Source organism: Urocampus carinirostris, chromosome 20 (assembly GCF_059441175.1).
Source record: "Urocampus carinirostris isolate Australia breed hairy pipefish chromosome 20, RoL_Ucar_1.0, whole genome shotgun sequence".
In the NCBI taxonomy this organism is placed as follows: domain Eukaryota; kingdom Metazoa; phylum Chordata; class Actinopteri; order Syngnathiformes; family Syngnathidae; genus Urocampus; species Urocampus carinirostris.
Genome location: NC_142368.1, coordinates 14,613,811 through 14,634,274, shown reverse-complemented (window position 1 = coordinate 14,634,274; position 20,464 = coordinate 14,613,811). Strand labels below are relative to the sequence as shown.

The 20,464-nt window shown below is 41.5% G+C and overlaps 1 protein-coding gene across 1 annotated transcript in view; it reads left to right on the top strand.

The window, feature by feature from the left end:
* itsn2a (intersectin 2a) overlaps positions 1-20,464 on the top strand; it is a 56,162-nt gene that overhangs the window by 20,996 nt on the left and 14,702 nt on the right. Inside the window, exons 6-27 of the mRNA XM_088325392.1 lie at positions 622-822; positions 2,588-2,687; positions 3,951-4,099; positions 4,177-4,240; positions 5,191-5,328; positions 5,414-5,520; positions 5,591-5,853; positions 8,486-8,635; positions 8,711-8,851; positions 10,095-10,182; positions 10,248-10,387; positions 10,582-10,662; positions 11,834-12,258; positions 13,280-13,478; positions 13,542-13,696; positions 13,753-13,816; positions 15,174-15,375; positions 15,448-15,614; positions 15,676-15,709; positions 15,793-15,920; positions 16,862-16,958; positions 17,040-17,231. Of these exons, the coding sequence (XP_088181518.1) occupies positions 622-822; positions 2,588-2,687; positions 3,951-4,099; positions 4,177-4,240; positions 5,191-5,328; positions 5,414-5,520; positions 5,591-5,853; positions 8,486-8,635; positions 8,711-8,851; positions 10,095-10,182; positions 10,248-10,387; positions 10,582-10,662; positions 11,834-12,258; positions 13,280-13,478; positions 13,542-13,696; positions 13,753-13,816; positions 15,174-15,375; positions 15,448-15,614; positions 15,676-15,709; positions 15,793-15,920; positions 16,862-16,958; positions 17,040-17,231 (3,285 nt within the window). The remainder of the gene's footprint in view (positions 1-621; positions 823-2,587; positions 2,688-3,950; positions 4,100-4,176; positions 4,241-5,190; positions 5,329-5,413; positions 5,521-5,590; positions 5,854-8,485; positions 8,636-8,710; positions 8,852-10,094; positions 10,183-10,247; positions 10,388-10,581; positions 10,663-11,833; positions 12,259-13,279; positions 13,479-13,541; positions 13,697-13,752; positions 13,817-15,173; positions 15,376-15,447; positions 15,615-15,675; positions 15,710-15,792; positions 15,921-16,861; positions 16,959-17,039; positions 17,232-20,464) is intronic.

Here is a 20,464-nt window from a genome sequence, read left to right as displayed (position 1 = left end):
CGCCTTTTGTATAATAAAGTCAAACTTAAGATGAAATGTGACAGAAGAGAATATACTTACGTCGCGTCGCCGAGTTCCTTCATGATAAACTGAGCGCCACATAAGAAGGGGGTGAGGTGGGAGGAATTAAAGGAGGGGGGTGAGCGAAGCGGTAACTCAACATGACTAAGCATTGTGTCAGGGCCTCCCCCTCCCTTTTGCAATAAGAGTCTCCACACCGTGTCCTAAGTTGACATAAGCTTGCGCTTGCTCAAGTCAATAAATGCTTTTATTGAGAAGGTAAGGTATACTTTTTGGACCCTCGAAGCTCTGAACCCGCAAAAGTGGAACCGCGAACTAGCGAGGTTCCACTGTATTTGTTTGTATGGCAAACTGGCTCTGCCATTATTATCATTTCATAGATTTGATCAAATCATCAAACTTTAGACAGTGAAATAGGATATGCTGAAGAATTACCTTTTTTCTCAAGAGCAGGTTTTAATTTTATCTTAAAATACATGGTGTGGCTCTCCCTTCTTCCCCCACTTTGAAATGTCAATTTTTGATGTTCCCACTAAATGTGTCACGCTTTTCATCCAGAACTGACCCTTCCACCCTAACCTACTTTCCATGTACTTGCAGGGATGGGCTCTTTGCCGAACCTATCAAGCAGCATGCCGCCGTCCATGTCCACCATGTCCATCCTAACCCCCATCCCCGCTAACCCTTCCTTGCGGCTGACACCGCCCGTGATGACACTGCCCCTCGTCGCTCCACTGGGAAGTGCCGCCTTTCCCCGTTCCCACATGCACTTCTTTGCCCCTGCCCCTCATTTCGCTCCAGGTTGGTTCTGCACAGAGAGCCATTTAACTTCAGTCCCTGGATAAAAATGTTTAAGAAACACTCCAGCCTTTATCCTATTTTATACCATTCCTCACATACCCATCTCTCATTTGGCTGCACTTGTATAGCTGGCTTGTGTTGAAGTCTAATTCCAAGGTGTGAAGTAGGTAATGTAATGAGGTGACCTGCTGGTAAGACACTCCTCCATTTTGCATTAAATGCAACAGGCAATAGAAAGTTGTCAAGTCAATTACCGTAAATTCCGGACTATAGAGCGCACCTGATTATAAGCCGCACCCACCACATTTTAAGAGGATAACCGCTTTTGTACTTACAGAAGCCGCACCTGTATATAAGCTGCATGCGGCCACTTTAATACATGTAACACAATCACAAAATCAATCCAAACCCTACTTTGAGTCCCGCGATTTTAACTGAACATTTAGTACACAGTTCAAAATCCACAGCCGGCAAAATAACGGAAAATGATACCGGTAGTTAAGATTTGATGCAGACCTGCAGACGCCGGGTCCCGTCTATATTTCCAAAGGTAAGGGTGGGAAAAATATATATCCACTATTGTCCGCCGTGTCCACAAACACTCACCTTTACCGGTCCCCACTTCCCGTCAGCCCGCGTTTGTTACGCCCCTTCTTTTTAATTCGCCCGTCCGAAAAATATCAGAATAAGTGTCCAAAATAAATACAAATAAATACATTACAAAAATATACAGTTGCAAATACATATTATACATGGTTACACATATTTACAAAAAAAGACGGTACACCGAGAGAGTTTTCAAAGCTTTAATAATAATAATATAACTTTCATCCCAAACGGTGCCTGTGACAGGTAGCAACATGCTAGCAACACGCTCGCAACACAGTAAACGGGTCTGTTCAAAAAACATACCGTACTTGTAAAAATCACGATAAACCGTCCTCATCTTCCTCCTTACAACTGAAGCCATCAAAGTTGTCTTCCTCAGTGTCGGAAATAAACAGTGTCATATAGACGTCGTCCCACGCTCCCGCAGCCTCACTCGCGCTGTCACTGTCGCTGGTGTGCCCTCCTCTCTGTCACGGCTTTTCGGAACCCGTTGGTGATGGTGTATTTTTTAATGCTGCCCCACGCTGTCAGGATCCACTGGCAGTCTTGCGAAAAAGTTGCCTTTCGCATGCGGCCAGTTTTAGTGAAAGATTTCTCGCCGCTAGTCAAGCCAAGAAGTTGCAGTCTTCCTCGGCGCATATATTCCGCCGGTCTAAATCTTACCTTTTGTACTCGAGCGTTGCTGGCGGCCATTAGAAAAATTACATAAGTTGGCGGCATCACTGAATAAGCCGCAGGGTTGAAAGTTTGGGGAAAAAGTAGCGGCTTATAGTCCGGAATTTACGGTAGGTAATGTAATGAGCCAACATCATTTTTGCCGTTAAATGCAACAGGCAATAGAAAGTTGTCAAGTCAATTAGATAAGATAAGCGTTCAGGGCTATAATTGACCTGGGTTGCTTACATAAGAAAACACATGTGTTGTTTGGAAGCTACTCGCCCCTCTCCGAAATTTAGCCTGAAGGTCATCAGTGCAGTCTTCATTTAGATGTACCCCAAACCCTTTTTTTAAAGATGTGAAAAGTTAGGTGGATCTTATTGGATGGTTACAAAATGTACAAAAATTCAATTTCAGTTATCAGCCAGTTATTATCTGTTGAGGTTTTCTGAAAATAAAACAGAAGATCTTTAGCAGTTTACCCTTCTTTTCCTCACAGGCCCTCCTCTTTCGGGTTTTTCTTCTCCACTTACATTTTCTCCACCTGGTAGCAGTGGCGTGTCTCAAGCCAACTCTCTCGTGGACCTTGGATCCAGCAGGTGAGCCTGCACAGTTAATGCTTTGCTTGATAAAACATGCAGGTAAAGAGTCGCCACTGGGTGACTGACCAAGCATAATGATAGCTGGGCAGAGCAGGAAGTATTTTGCGCCAAACTTGATAAGAATGCAGGAAGTTCTATGTCAAACAAAGTGTAACTGGAATGTTTCCTCTTTTTTTCTTTTACACAAAAAAAATTGTAATATATTAGCTGAAATTTATGTTCTGGGCTAAATTCGTTTTTACTGCATTTTTCTTGTGGTGCGATATAATTTAAGCCAAATAAAGAGTTCAGTGGTAAGCTTTTTGCGACAATAGTTTTTTAATATCCTTGATCCTCCCTCAGCTTTGTTCATATGCATGCGTCTTTTGGGAACAGGTTGGGTCTTGTATCACCTTTCACTGCTTTTGTATGCAGCCCTCTTACCTCAGCAAATGATGTTCAGACAAGTGCCAGGAATGTGTGTACATTACAACTCATTCGGTTTATTACAATTCCAAATTAATTCACTTTTTTTTTCTTTTTCTTTGTTTTCTAGTTTATAGAGCTTCCTCATTTGTTTTTCTATTTTTACATGTTTTTGTTTTAAGACATTGTTTGACAACAATCAGGAAGCCTTTTAGTACTTGTAATGCATATTCAGAAAAAATGACAACAACAATTTATATTAACTGAGATCCAGCAATCCCTCGTGATTCATTGTATGGTCATGGCCAGGGTTGGGTAGGGTTACTTTAACTGGATTACTTTCAATGACTTTTGGATTACTCCAATACCAAATATGCTAATAAAAGACAAAAGAAACTAAATAGGAATAAAATGATGACTCGCAACACGTGGTAAGCTTTCTCTCCTGGCTTTGATCTCTTTGATCTCCTGCAAAACTAACATAAAATGCGACAGAAACAAATTGAAAATAAATCCAAACAGCTTGCCAACATCATGTATTCTGTTACTCCCCAAGCCTGCACAAAATTGAGTCATTTTATTCATATTTAGTTTCTTTTGTCTTTTATTAGCATATTTGTTAGTGGAGTAATCCAAAAGTCATTGAAAGTAATCCAGTTAAAGTAACCCTACCCAACCCTCGTCATGGTTTATCAGCTAAAACGTGTCAGTCTGAAATTCTGACATGTGCTCAGCTTTAACAAACAAATGCCAGTAGACAGTTTTATAAGGGTTTTTTTCAAATAGAAGATGAGAAAAAACATTTTGGAAACAACTTATTTGACATAAACGTTTTTACTTCCCTACATTTTTTAGCTCCAACTCTTCGTCCACTGCTTCGCTGGCCAGCAACTCACCCAAGACGACGCCAGGGTCGAGCGACTGGGCTGTGCCTCAGTCATCCAGGCTCAAGTACCGGCAGCAGTTCAACACACTGGACAAGCTCATGAGTGGTTACTTGTCAGGTGCGGCTAACTTTCCAAAATAGCTGCTTGACGCTGCAACAAAAAATTAGTTTTGGTGTTTTTTTTTGTTCGTCCAGGGCCTCAAGTAAGAAACGCACTTATTGCCTCCAATCTAACGCAGACTCAACTGGCTACGATTTGGTGAGTTTTTTATTCATACTCAGTGTTCTCGTTTGTCATTACCATTTTTTAACAAAGATTTACCGCACTTCAAACTTTTCGTGAGGCAGATCCGCCATTGTTGTTTTGGTCTCGCGGCTCGAGTTTTCGTCTGCACGCCGATCTCCAGTTCGAGTTGCGTAGTGAAAGTCAGTTTCTTTTTAGAGAACCGGCTTTTTCGGCTCAACTCATTAAAGAGAGCCGGCTCTCAAATGGCTCACTTGCTTTGAGGCATTATATTACAAATGATTATGTTGTATAAAGAAGTAAAAAAAAAAACGAAGTATAAAAGGAGAAAATGAAAAAAGACAGGTTTGTGGTAATCCCTTTTAATCAGTATATTACCAACAATATGTTAATGCAGAAAATGAATTCATAATTTGAATAAGAAAATGTATTATTCTACTTAATTATATTTGCATGTATATTTTCCTTCTACAGTGAACGTCCAAGCGACTTTATTTTTGAACTTTTTTTTATAATAAACTTCATTTATGTCAAGCAACTCAGTGTCTCACAACAAAATGTTCATTAACAATAGATATGATATAAGGAAACACATGTACAATGTAATATGTTAAACTACATAAATAAACATGTTTGGAAAAAAAAGGTTTTTTTGTATTTTGTAAGGGAAAATACGACAGTTTGTAAGGGCGTGGAGCACACTAAATTTTGGGGACCCATAGATCTCTGTTGGGACCCATAGATTTTTGAACATGCGAGTCCCCGGGACCCTATTTTGACCATTTTCCATTTGCTTAGTTGGAGGTAACTTAGAAAAATGGTAAATTGTCTGCATTTATAAAGAGCTTTTTAATTCACTGAATACCTCCCAAAGCACTTTGCAATGTGCTTCATACTTACCCATTCACACACACACTCACACACCGATAACAGCTGTAATGCCCTTTCTTGATGATGACTTCCAGGAACCTGGCAGACGTAGACAAAGACGGACAACTGAGGGCTGACGAGTTCATCCTGGCAATGCATTTGGTGGACACAGCCAAGACGGGCCGGCCACTGCCCCTAACCCTTCCCCAAGACCTCATACCACCAAGTCTGAGGTAGTATTCTGTCAGAAAAATTGGGAGGGATTCACTCAACTTGCTAACTCATCATTTACTAATATTTTGAATCGGCCTCTTGCAGAGGAGGCCACAAGTCCAGTGAGTTGGTCAACGGCGCTGGACCATATGGTAGCCCTTCTTTAATCGACTCACTGGAAATAGAGCCCATCCTGAAGAACAAGAGCAATGGTATGGTTTCACCATCACATAAGCAAAGAAAAAGCGAAATATTTGTCACCTAAAACCTTATTTTCTTCAGTGTCCTTCGAAGACAAGCTAAAGGAGAACTTTGCTCGGGGCAGCGCCGAGCTTGAGAAGCGGAGGCAAGCCCTGGAGGAGCAGCAGAGGAAAGAGCGAGAACGGAGGGCCCGTGTGGAGAGAGAGGACAGGGAGCGACGGGAAAGAGAAGCCCGTGAAATGGAACAGCGGCGGCGGCTGGAGGAGGAGCGACGTCTGGAGAAGCAACGAGAGGTGGAGCGGCAGCGTGAGGAAGAGAGGCTGAAGGAGATCGAGAGGAAGGAAGTGAGTGCCAAACTACATCGTCAAGTCAAGTCATTTTATTTGTATAGCCCTTAATCACAAAGAGTCTCAAAGGGCTTCACAGGACTAATTTATCAGACTATTATTACACCATCCCCTGATCTGGAACCAACATCAGGGCAAGGTAAAACTCAAAAACCTCAACATGAGGAAAATGAAGAAAGCTTGAGAAGGGACCGCACATGTGGCATCCCCCTTTCAGGATTACCAGACAGCAATGGATGTTGCAATCACAAATATTACAGAGATATTGTCCACGAAAAGTATAGGTTATACACATAGATAGATATATAGAGTAGAAGTGTGTTTTAAGCTTGGATTTAAACATTTCCACTGAGGTTGCAGATCGGACCTAAGGGGAAAGAGCATTCCACAGCACCGGTGCCCGGGTGGAGAACGCTCTAGAACCAGCAGAACACTTCTTGGCTCTTGGGATCACCAGAAGACCGGCGCTCTCAGAACGAAGGCTTCGGACCGGAACATAGGGGGAAATCAGATCTGAAAGATATGATGGAGCAAGTCCATGTATGATTTTGTATAATACTAAGAGAACCTTGAAATCACACCTTAGGCTAACAGGGAGCCAATGCAGGTTAGCCAAAATCGGCGTGATCGGACTTTTTTGTCCTACTTAAAAGCCTGGCTGCAGCATTTTGTACCAGCTGAAGACTCTTGATTTTGGACTTCGGGAGACCGGAGAGTAGTGCATAACAGTAATCGAGACGGGAGGTAACAAACGCGTGAATTATAATCTCCGCATCCAACTGAGACAGTATAGGATGAATTTTAGCAACGTTGCGAAGATGGAAAAAAGCGGTTCTAGTAATTTTCTTCACATGTGTTTGAAAGGACAGATCAGAGATCCCGGATCAACGTGTACACTGCCGCTAATTAGCACAAGTTCTTACAAAGGATAAATAAATCGATGGCGGTCACATTGGTTGTACTAGTAATTTCCGTCCCTACCAGGGACATTTTCATATTACAGACAACAAATAACAAAGACTTATATTTTCTTACCTTACAGTGGTGTATTAACTTACAAATATTAAGACAAAATATTATTATATTTTAGTTGTGGGATATTTGTTGCTGTTTTTTATTTTATCATGCAATACCGTGTAAACTACGGCCTGTGGGCCACATGTGGCACATCTGACTTTTTTATCCAGCCCGCCAAACAAAATTTTTGGATTTTTAATAATAATATGTATTTAAAGGAACAATATGTAATATTAAGTGCCTCCTAGTGGTACAAAGAAACATTCATCCAGTTAAAAAAAATTGATTTGAATACTAGGCAAGAATACATTAACTAGCATACCGATATTAATTTGTCTATAAAACAATGAATCCCTTCTTGGATCGACCCCATACCAGCTCAGTAGCCTAGATGGTAAGGCGCCCGCTTTGAGACTGGGAGGTCGGTGGTTCGCGCCCCGGCCGAGTCATTCCTAAGACTTAAAAAGTGGTCGGCGGCGCCCTCTGTTGGCTGCGGCTGCATCGGCTCGCTACAACGGGTCAGGTGCAATCGACATTTCGTTCTGTGTACATTGTTACACAGAATGACAATACAAGGAAATTATTATTATTATGATCTTCCACCATCCTGCCGCCACTTCGCTTTCGCTCGTATCAGACAACACAGTGCCTTCTAGTGGTCAAATATTAGACATTGGATATTCAATGGTTTAAAAAAGTGTTGCTATTTAAAATGTGTTGATTTGCTACACCTTTTTTGCCAGTGTCATTAGCATTTAAAGAGTTGGATAATCTTCTCCTTACTTGATATTTTTCTGTTTTAATTTTGTTGATTGAGATATTCATCAAATTTAATAAAAAGAAAAACCTGAGTGGCATCACGTTGGAGACCCCTAAGCTAGAGGACATATCCACAATGCTGGCATTAGTGGATAATGGTGGCATACGGGCAAACATGCACTGAACACTGATCAGAGATCTCGTCAATGATTGGTCGCATTAGTGGGAAAACCACAGTAATTCACTCAAATTGCCACGCCACCTTGAATTAACAGAAATTGACTGATAGGTCTGAATCGATAGATAGATACTTTATTCATCCCCGCATGGAAATTCACAAAAATATGTTTTTGGGGCAGCACGGCGGCGCAGTGGTTAGCGCGTGTGCGTCACGGTTCTAAGGTCTTGGGAACCTCCTGCGTGGGTTCAAATCCAGCTACCGGACTTCCTGTGCGGAGTTTGTATGTTCTCCCCGTGCTTGCATGGGTTTCCTCCGGGCACTCCGGTTTCCTCCCACATTCCAAAGACATGCATTTCCGGTGGATTGGCCGGTCCAAATTGTCCCAAGGTGTGAATGAGCGAGCGAGTTGTCTGTCCCTGTGTGCCCTGCGATTGGCTGGCAACCAGTACACGGTGTCCCCTGGCCACTGCCCGATGATTGCTGGGATGGGCTCCAGCACGCCGCGACCCTACTGAGGATAAGCGGTGCAGCTGATGAGATGAGATATTATTATTTTTGAAAAATTATTTTGAAAATCTTGACGTTAAAATTGTGATTGTACTCTTATAAAAAAATAGGATTAGATAATTTAATGTAAATAAGTGGTGCAATCTTGTTGTTCTATGCAAACAGGCAGCCAGGCAAGAGCTGGAGCGCCAGCGTCATGAGCAGTGGGAGCGCAGCCGCAAGGAGGAATTGAGCAGAACGAGGGAGGTAGAGCAACAGGAACTCTCACATCTACGAGCCAAGAAGAAGACTCTGGAATTGGAGCTTGAGGCCGTGGTAAGGCCCATGCACCTCTATCCCAGATGAATTGGTAAATGCACAGGCGACTGAGATGACAGATTTCCTGCGCAGGGTAACAAGCACAGGATAATATCAGACCGCCTCCGCGATGCCCAGAGCAAAAGACGCGTCCGAAAGGCTGAAGTAGAGCTGGTCAACCAGAAGAGAGACTCACGCATTGCGGAGATCAATACGCTCCAGCTTCAGTTTGAGGTCCAAACAAACCCTTAATTTTTTAAATAGCATACAGTATGAGTAAGATAAGTGTATTGTCTGCAATTACCGTAATTTCCGCACTATAAAGCGCACGTAAAAGCCTTTATTTTTTTCAAAAGCTGCCCATGCGCCTTATATATGGATTAATATTAAGTCGCAAAGTCTTGCAACTAAGGCAAGCAGCCGCCGACTAGATTTTCCCCCGAAGGCGAAGTCGTCCGCGGTGTATGCTGGGATTTATATACCGGCGTTTCATTTCCTAACCAATGTGTCAATCATCATTTGAATCAGTCACTATTGGCTAAAGTTATTCGGAGGTAAAGGGGGCGGATCCTTTTGATCATTTACAGGCTCGCATAGGCTAAAGGGGCGAAACAAAACCTGCGATTAGCCGAAAAAGATGAATGGGAATCACAGGTTGGGTTGTACTACGGCATAGAGAAAACATTTTTTACTATTCTGTATTTGTAAATATTTTACTCTCCTGGATTTACTACACTCACGGTTGTAAGAAGACCATGGTTACGTATCATTATTGAACGTGATGGCTGCAAGAGAACTTAGGTGAGCTATGCGGCTTTATTTTTTCCCGGTATCTTGTTTTAGAACGATCTTCCTGTTTCTGTGATGAGTCTATTTTTAAACCAAATTCAATTCAAAATGTTTATTGTCATATGCACAGTAAAGAACTCAGTTTCCCTGCACAATAAAATTCTTACTTTGCTGTCCACACAGTTGCCAGCAAAAAATAAAATGGAAACTAAGAAATGTTTGGCATTTCTTGAATCCCAAGACTTTAATGATTCCGAATGATATTTGGAACGATGCATTTGAGTGATCGGTGACATCGTACAGACACTGTTTCCGTACATGTCCGAGACACGTATTTGCTTCTTTGCAAGCTTTCGGAATGTTAAGGGGGTAATAAGTTTGACTGAACTATCCGACTGTTTTGTCGATGTTCCCATTGTAGCGCCTTATAATCCGGTGCGCCTTTTGTATGGAAAATATAGGACCCAAAACTATTTTTTGGGGTGCGCCCTATAACCCGGTGCGCCTTATAGTGCGGAAAATACGGTAACTAGATTAGTGTACTAAGATTTAACATCAATAAGAATAATAACTTACAATCTTTTTCTAAAGTTTCTGGAATCTAAAGAATTCAAGCGTTACTTTTATAGGGCATATAACTAATATTTACAGGTAAACTCTACTCACTTTTTATATATGCTTGCTTCAGGAATGGCAGACGAAGCTCTCCTCACTTGTTCCCGAGCAACAGATTTTGACAGAGAAGCTGCGTAACATGAACATGAACAAAATCTCATGTGAGTTCTAACCCCCTTGCAAAGTTGAAGTTCAACTATTTGGGCTTGATTGTTGGGCCTTGCAGCAGTGACATTGGCCTCCCTGGCTGCCAGCGTAAGCGACAAAGGAAACAACTGCCGCAAGCTGAAGGACCAGCTCGATGTGCTGCAGAGGGAAACAACAGACAAGCTTGCACAGATGGAACAATACAACAAAGAACTCAAGGTATAGTTGATATCTTCAGATACTTTTGTGGAGTGTGTAGTTTCTTTCACTAATCTGCTTGTAATTGCTTTTAACTCCTTTCTCTTTTTTTCCTCTTACTCCTGCTTCCTGGATGCCATTTTCACCTTTTTCCAATACTTCTTTTTTACTTGCTCCTTTCTCTGCATGTTACACTCTCTTTTGCTTATGCTTAGCTTGGGGACATGGATGACTGCCTTCTGCGTGCTCTTCTGTCTCTGCTGGCCTGTCTCGGCCAACTCTTTCTTCTCTTCAAGGTTCTCTTGTTTTTTTTTGTTTTGGGCTTATTATTTCTTTTATTTCATCTTATATGTTCCTGTTATGGACGTTAAGTGTGTAATATTCGTATTTAATAAGTGGTAGACCACATTTTATGAGATTTGGCCTCACTGTTTTTATTTTCACTTCCACATCTTGGCTTAAATAACAAACTCAATCAGACATGACTTTATCCTGGACACTAAGACAGTACAATTATGAGATTTTGTTTTTGATAACAGAGAACACTGACCAATACATTTTACATCATAACTTTGTATGTGTATAATGAGTGTCTGGTTATTGGGTGGGGATAAAGGAGGGGATTTTACTGTCTTTTTGTACACTGAATATTGTCATCCAGTACTTTGAGTGGCATTTTATTGCCTGTAAAGTGCTTTACAAATAATTTAATGTTTTTTTTTTACCTTTTAGTATTTTACAATTCCTAGAAACTGCTTTACTAGTGTTCTGGAATTTGTTTTGTTATTGCAAAAGTCAGCACAACCTCGGGGGTTACATTTATGTAAACAGAAGTTTAAAATGATGTATCAACATGCCATGCTACAAATAACACAAGGTCTGGTGCTTTAGCTTCAAACAAAAAGAAATTGTGTCATTTTAGCCAATTCCAGGTTACTTTGAAGAAAATAATTACGTTTTTCTGATGGGCATTACCCCTAACAGCCGTGATCGAATAGAATAGCCTTTATTTTCAATAACAACGTAGTAAACATTGTTGATTATAAAACATGGCACCCTGAGATAAACAAGATAAACACAGAAAAAAAATGAGATAAATAAGATTCAAAACTGTCAGGAATTTATCCTAAACATACTAACAAGGTAGTGCTTGGTGACTGGCCCAAATTGTAAGTACAATTTATTTAGTAAAATATTGCATCGTAACCTTAGAAATAAAGTTTTACTTATTATTAAAAGTAAACCTACAATACAATTACAATTTGGAAATCCAATCTACCATTTATTTTACCAACAAGAGATCTTGCCCTTTAACACAATACCACAAGTGTTGACAGTCACTGCTGTTGGAGCATGCAATTCACCATAGATGACTGCGCCAAAATTTTTATTATTGTTTTAATCACTTTTAGCAAAGCCAATGGTTCGTTTCTGTGACAGCTGTTTACAATATGTGCACCCTGTCAGGAGTTGAGAGAGAAGCAGGCCAAACAGCAGTCCATCCTGGATGACTTGCAGCGCGTCAAAGAGGAGAAATTTTGGGAGTTAAAGAGACGCAAGGAGGAAGAAGAGGAGCGGCAGAAGAAGATGCAGGAGGAGAAAAGACGTATCATGGAAGAAGAGGAAAAGCGCAGGAGAGAGGAAGAAGATAGACGGAGGAGAGAGGAAGAAGAAAGGCAGAGAAGGGAGGAAGAAGAAAGGCAGAGAAGGGAAGAAGAGGAAAGGCGGAGGAGGGAAGAGGAGGAGAGGCGTAGAAAGGAAGAAGAGGAAGAGCGAGAGAGGCGGAGGAAAGAGGAAGAGAGGGAAAAAATAAGGAGAGAGGAAGCGGATCGCGAAAGACGGCGAAAAGAGGAAGAGGAGCAAGAGAGACGTAAAAAAGAGGAGGAAGCCAGGTAAATGACTTGTATCTAAGTATAGTGAAACCTCGGTTTTCGAACGCCTCTCAGTTCAAACAAATCGGAGTCCGACCAAAAATTTTGAGAAATTCTTCACTGTTCGGTCAAAAAAACGGAGTTCGAACGCCGGTATTGCGTGAGTGGGTACGCTAGGGTGCCATGCTGAGCAGCGTACGGGTGTACATCGGCCCCACCCCTCGTGACCAACTGTTATCACGTGCGCACTTGCCTCTTTTTGCTTTCGCTTTAAATATCGGTGAACGGAGTGTTTTAGCCCCTAACTATGCCTCCGAAGAAGGTCGGTGCAAGCAGGAAAGGTAAAAAAAAAGAAAAGTTGTTCGTACAACTATTGCCTTTAAGAAAGACATAATAGCCAAATATGAAAGAGGTGTGCTAGTGTCTGATCTTGCCTGCGCCTTCTGCTGACCACCACAAAGATAAGAAATCCTACTCATAATTCTTTTCTTATCCTTTTTTTTAATCTTTACACGTTCATGTTAGCGTAATCTTTCGTACGGAAGATTACGATAACGCGAACGTACGATTAGCCTGGGTTAGCTTTACGTTAAACATTCAAGGTAAACATTCAGGGTGTTGGAACGGAGCCCAAAATTCAGGGTGTTGGAACGGAGCCCACTTTCCAATGAAGCGCTAGCCACTTGTGGTGCTAAGTGACTTGTAAACCACCTGATTTTTTTATTTTTACACGTTCGTGTTAGCGTAATCTTTCGTACGGAAGATTACGATAACGCGAACGTACGATTAGCCTGGGTTAGCTTTATTGTTACGTTAATCATTCAAGGTAAACATTCAGGGTGTTGGAACGGATTAAAACGATTTACATTATTTTTAATGGGAAAAATGATTTCGATGATCGAACAAATCGGTTTTCGAACAGGGTTCTGGAGCGGATTATGGTCGAGAACCGAGGTTCCACTGTATGTGTCCGCCATAATCTAAATCCAATACCTCTCAGGCAAGCATTACTTCTGATGTGTGGAATATATTTTCAACACAGACGGGCAAAGCTGGAGCATGAGAGGAAAGCGAGGGAGCAGGAGGTGCTTCTGTGGGAGGAAGAGGAGCGAATAAGGAGGGACGAGGAGCAGAAAAAGAAAGCTCAACAGGAAGCCAGGGTGACACTTTACAGAGCACTGTACTCCTTCGCAGCCCGCAACAAGGACGAGCTGAGTATCGACGCGGACTGTCTCATCGAGGTTTGTTTCTTTTTGTTTTCAACAAATGCACTTGGAAGATTATGACTAGCCAAGTGGCTACAGGTTGACGAGCAGACGGTGGGGGAGCCGGGCTGGCTTTGCGGCAGTTACCGTGGCAACAAGGGTTGGTTCCCTCACAGTTACGCTGAAATATACAACGAGACTAGCCCGTCATCACCCGGATCGAGCTCCTGTCCTCCGCTGCTTCCTGTCTCCAGGTGAGCTCCGTTTAGGCAGACAGAAAACGGCTATTAATGATATTTTCTCACCTTAGATCCTCAGATGGTGAACTAACGGGAAAGAATAGCAGTACACCCATCCAACCTGACACACCACAGGTAATATCCTTAACACTATAGCCTTATTTTCACTGTTGAAAAAAGTCGGACACACAAATATTTACTCAACTTTAGAAATGACCTTGAAATGGTAACTGTAAAGCCAGTGAAGAAACACCGTTTTCTACATACATGCAGGGTTCGCACGGGTACTTGAAACCCTAGCAAATGCTTAAATTATTATGTTTTGTTTTAAAGGATTGAAATGTGGTTGAATCTTGCGTGAAGTGCTTGTAAATGCTTGAAATTGTTGCCATGTTTCACAACAAGTCTACCTAAAAATGACGCCAACACTGCTCTATGATGGCTTTGCTTTGCCATTACAATTATTCCCTCGTGATTAATGGCAGCTGGCATTAGTTTGTATGGCATTGTCTTATGAAGTGTCAGATGTGCCACAGGTGCATGCTACATCCAAACAGTGCAGTATGAAATCCTTATTAGTGCAAGGATTACCTATCAACTAAGGACATCTAGTATGGGCCATGCAAAAAAATGAAGCTAGCGTTTTTCAGTGGTAAATTGTAAAGGGAAGAATTTTCTGCTACTGAAAATGTAAGCTACATATTACTTCACATCATATTACCCAACTCCTAGATTAGGATCTCAAAAATATTAGGTCGGCTGGTTGAATGCCTTAACCACTAGGGTTAAAGGGGCACCATTTCCTTGTGGTGTGTCTTAGGGAAGTATTATTCAGATCAACAAATATATTTACGATTTAGGCAAGATCTAAAAATCATCCATCCATCCATTTATCTTCCGCTTATCCGGGGTCGGGTCGCGGGGGCAGCAGCCTTAAAAGGGAAGCCCAGACGTCCCTACCCCCAGCCTCCTCCATTGACGGGATCCCGAGGCGTTCCCAAGCCAGCCGAGAGACATTATCTCCAGCGTGTCCTGGGTCGCCCTCGGGGCCTCCTGCCGGTGGGACATGCCCGGAACACCTCCCGAGGGAGGCGTCCAGGAGGCATACTTATCAGATGCCCGAGCCACCTCAACTGGCTCCTCTCAATGCAGAGGAGCAGTGGCTCTACACAGAGTCTCTCCTGGATGACTGAGCTTCTCACCTTATCTCTAAGGGAAAACCCAGACACCCTGCGGAGGAAACTAATTTCGTCCACTTCTAAAAATCATATGGTTTGATAAATTGAACATTTTTAGTTGATAGTCCTTAAAAACTGCTCAAATTTGTCCATAAAGAAAGGTCTATGTACCCTGTACACTATGCAATGCTAAATAACTGCCTCAATAAGGACGTAATTTCTATTTTTCCTTCATGTAATTTGCTCATTGTTCTTTGACTGGTTGACTTTTACTTGTTTCTTTTCATGATACTTAATTGTATGTCCTGACCCAGATCACGTCCCCTTGGACTTGCACCACCAGGAACACATTCTCTGAAACCAACCTAAACCTCCCGTTCGAGTGTGAATTTGAGTATGAAGTCGCATACACACACATATTAGTCTGTATCACGACAAAAAACCTTCAGTTAATAATGTTTCTCTTTTGCTCAAGCACGGACGTTCAGGACGGAAGCGACAGCGCTCAGCTTGAAGGTAAGCCAAACACTCATAAGCCATGCAGTCACCTCGGACTTAACGCCTCGGTGTGTTGTTGCCCAAACAAAGAATATGTAGCGCTGTACACGTACGAGAGCCCGGAAGCGGGCGATCTCACTTTTGAGGAAGGAGACGTGGTGGTGGTAAATGAGAGGGAAGGGGAGTGGTGGAGAGGCTGCATCGGCGACCAAACCGGCGTTTTCCCATCCAACTATGTGAGGCCTGTGGAGCCCGAGGTAAATTGAGTTCATGTACGAATCCTATATATTTGTTTTCTTATCACCTTGTTTATTTTAGGTCTTAAGACCTGGTGGACCAACCAAAAAGCCTGGTGAGAATACAAGAATCAAATATTTACGGGAGATGATCACATGAATGTGAATTTCACTATGATGGTGTCTCATTGGTCAGCAGAGATCGCCCAAGCTGTTATTGCCACTGCTACCGTTGCCCCAGTGATACACCAATTGCAACTAACTCCCGGACAACTTATTGTGGTCCTGGCCAGGAACTCAACTGGCTGGTGGCTGGGAGAACTGCAGGTCAGTGTGAACAAGAAATACAGTAATTCCTCGGTTACCACGATTAATGGGGAACAGAACCCCCCGCGAAAAGTGAAAATCCGCGAAGTAGCGAATAGATCTACCAATAAAAACACAGAATACAGAATTACAGTTTTAATGAATGGTCTTTCTTGTCAATATACAAAAATAAAATTAAATTGATGTGCTTCTCCTTTCAGAGTAAGGAAGCGATTTAAAGAGTGGCTGGCTAGGTTCATGCTAGCATTGGGTAACCGCATGTTGAGCCAGGTTTCCGTGATTAGTAAAATACAACCGTCCCGAATGTTGCAGATTCCCACAAGTTGTAGATCCAGGTCATCAATTTCATGGGTAATGGATCTGGTATTTGTGAGGTACTGGCGTAGTAGGGTTGTTAGCTGTTGCAAAAGGCCAGACCTGCAGCTTCGCTCTTTACCTTTTCCCTTTCGCTGCCTTATTCGCTTCTCAAACCAGATAATAATCCATGGGGCACTCGCTGGTGATCACCGTTTCTTTGCTCTCTTCTGACATTCTTCAGAGTCCGATTTAATTGATTTGTTTTTTAATTTAACTTTCCCCTAAAGCTGTTTGGCTCCATACTCCACTTTGTTTTGGTTTGGTGGCTACTTGGGCGCCCGGCTCGATGTTTGACAGACAGCAAACACCAGCCTATCAGAGTTGCACACACACACACAGTCACACAAACCCACCTGCCCCTGTGATAGCATTTGCTGTGTGCTGTCTATGAGATATGTTGATATCAATGACAATAAAGCCAATTCAATTCAAAATCCAAGAAGCAGTAAACAAGCGATAACCAAAGCACAAAGTAGCGAGAGGTCTCCGCATATCACTTAGTCTTTTCCCTTGATGCAAATACATTTCCTTGTTTGTCATTATGTCACCCTAATATTTAACATTTCAATTGTTACTTTATACAGGCTCGTGGAAAGAAGCGTCAAAGAGGCTGGGTTCACTCCTCCCACGTCAAACTTCTCGGGCCCTCCAACAATAAGTCATCCCCTTCACCTCTGCCAGGTCAGAATAAGGATAATCGAATCACCATTCCATTTGGTAGAAGACTAATGATAATAATCACTCATACTTATCTCACCACAGTATGCCAAGTCATTGCCATGTACGACTATACTGCAGCTAATTCCGATGAGCTGAGCTTCTCAAAAGGCCAGCTCATCAACGTTTTGGACAAGACCAACCCAGATTGGTGGAAAGGTGAGGCAGAGGGCATCACTGGCTTGCTGCCTACCAACTACGTCAAAATGACCACCGATTCAGACCCAAGTCAGCAATGTGAGTAGAACAAAGTAGCACTGATCATCAATATCAAATTTTGTGCACATTACTACTTCAAAATTTTGTTAACACATAAAAGGCTTGCCTTTTTAAACCTTTTCTGCCGTGCTGTCCACCAAAAAGAGAACGTGTGTCTATTCTTCCTGATTGCATATTGCTGCCAGTAGCAAAGGGCGGCTTTTTTTCGTCGTTTTCGTCTAAAATGAACTTCAATCCTGTGGCCGCGATCCAATATTCCCTATTCTATATGGCAAAAAGCACATTTGCTGGGAAGGCATACCGTTCTGGCCCACCTTAAATGAAATGCATGGTTATAGCTGCAGTCCGTTATCCCTTGTCTACTATGGCTGAGATCAGGGGCCGGTACTTTTTTATTTTGTAGTTGACGCTACTGAAACCTGAAATTGTGGCCCCGCCTAAAATGAAATGCGCTGTTTTGGCAACAATCTATTATCCCTACTCAACCTTTGCTGAGAGCGGGGACCAAGAGCGATATATCATTTGTGTCATGCTTGGCGGCTTATCCGGTCTTTCAGCCTAAATTGTTCCCTGGTTGCTCTTTGATGCAAGCCAGGTCCAGCAGAGCGCTTGTTAAAAATGGGAGGGGCTATTTTACAGAATTTGGGGTAGGTCTCCATTAACTACGATAAACGACAGATTACAGTAGTATCATTGCTCCTAGAAGATATCTATGTATATCAGCCAATATATAGACAAAAACTAATCAATGTAATTCTTAAATATGTTGTATGTAAATCATGAGTTTTGTTGACAGAAACTGAAAAAATATCATCCATTTACTTTTAAGAAAACAGCTAATTTGTGAATTTCCCTACGGGGATGAATAAAGTATCTATCTATCTACCTATCCATCTATCTAGACATCTATCTAGACATCTATCTATCTATCTAGACATATATCTATCTAGACATCTATCCAAACATCTATCTATCTAGACATCTATCTATCTAAACATCTATCTGGACATCTATCTATCTAGACATCTATCTATCTAAACATCTATCTAGACCTCTATCTATCTAGACATCTATCTATCTAAACATCTATCTAGACCTCTATCTATCTAGACCTCTATCTATCTAGACATCTATCTATCTAGACATCTATCAATCTATCTAGACATCTATCTATCTCTCTCTATCCATCTAGATATCTATCTATCTAGACATCTATCTACCTACCGAGCTATCTATATCTATCTATCTCTATCTATCTAGACATCTAACTACATACCTATCTATCTAACCATCTATCTACCTACCTACCTACCTATCTATCTAGACATCTATCTATCTAGACATCTACCTACCTACCTATCTATCTAGACATCTATCAATATGGACATCTATCTACCTACCTACCTATCTATCTAGACATCTATCAATATGGACATCTATCAATCTAAACATCTATCTATCTAGACATCTATCAATCTATCTAGACATCTACCTATCTCTCTCTATCTATCTAGACATCTATCTACCTACCGAGCTATCTATATCCATCTATCTCTATCTATCTAGACATCTATCTATCTAGACATCTATCTACCTACCTACCTATCTATCGAGACATCTATCTATCTAGACATCTATCTACCTACCTACCTATCTATCCAGACATCTATCTATCTCTCTCTCTCTATCTATCAAGACATCTATCTATCTATCTATCTATCTAGACATCTATCTAGACATCTATCTATCTACCTATCTATCTATCTATCTAACTATCGAGACATCTATCGAAAGTAGAGACTGTCTATACAAAAGAATGCTGCTACTACATTTTTAAGAGTTTCTATGGTATTTAATTGGGCAATTTGATGCCGCCACCAAACATAATGCTTATTTATTTAACTTCCGAGCCTTTGTGTTGCGATAACAAGCGTGAACATGTCCGGTGTTTAATAAGCGTCAACGGACAAATGCCTACCACGTGAACGTGTCCTGTGTTTAATTAGCTTCAAAAAACGAATGCCCATCGCTCCTTCCCCGTCGAAACTAGTGACCATGTAACACTGACATCAACATGATTATAAATGCATGCGCATGCAAGTGCCCCGCATGATTATTTCTGCTTTATTAATGTCTCTACTCTCTGTCTCATATCACTCACCTTCCCCGCCTCCTGCTTCATCTCTTCTTTGTTTCCTCTTTAGGACAAACAATGTGGGCTTTCCTGTCCTCCTTCCCCTCCTCTTTCTCCTTCTTCTCCTCTTGTTCCTCACTTTACCAAAACCTGGAATTCCTCCAAGACACCTGCGGGGAAAACAACCAGTCTCGCCTTTTTTTCCTTTTTAAAGGACTTTTGCTTCGTTTATTCCCCTGCACATCTTCCTGAACTAACTTTTACACTGAAAGTGCAGAAACACTGTTGCAGCTGTGAATATAAAAAACAAGGCATTGAATGTATTCGAGGGATTACAAAATAACTGGCCATTGTTGAAGTGATCCCAACAAATTGATCGTCCTTAATGTATATTAACAACCATAGGGCAGCTTTTTGACGGCGTGATCGCCGTTAAAGTTAGCTTAGTCAATGAGACTTTTGAGTCTTTGTGTTATTTGGTTTTGATAGATTGGAAAAAAATCCCAATGTAAATAAAATAAGTTACCAAAATAGTAACATTGCAGTACATAAATACCTCTAGTGGTGTTATTAAAAAAAAAAGACAATCACCGTATTTTCCGCACTATAAGTTATAGGGCGTACCTCCAAAAAATAGTTTTTGGTCCTATATTTTCCATACATAAGGCGCACCGGATTATAAGGCGCTACAATGGGAACTTCGACAAAACAGTCAGATAGTTCAGTCAAACTTATTACCCCTTTAACATTCCGAAAGCTTGCAAAGAAGCAAATACGTGTCTCGTACATGTACGGAAACAGTGTCTGTACGATATCACCAATCACTCAAATGCATCGTTCCAAATATCATTCGGAAGGTTAAAGTCTTGGGATTCAAGAAATACCAAACCTTTCTTAGTTTCCATTTTATTTTTTGCAGGCCAGAAAAGTAAGAATTTTATTGTGCAGGGAAACGGGGTTCTTTACTGTGCATATGACAATAAACACTTTGAATTGAATTTAGTTTAAAAATAGACTCATACCAGAAACATCAAGATCGTTCTAAAACAAGATACCGGGAAAATACAAAGCCGCATAGCTCACCTAAGTTCTCTTGCAGCCATCACGTTCAATAATG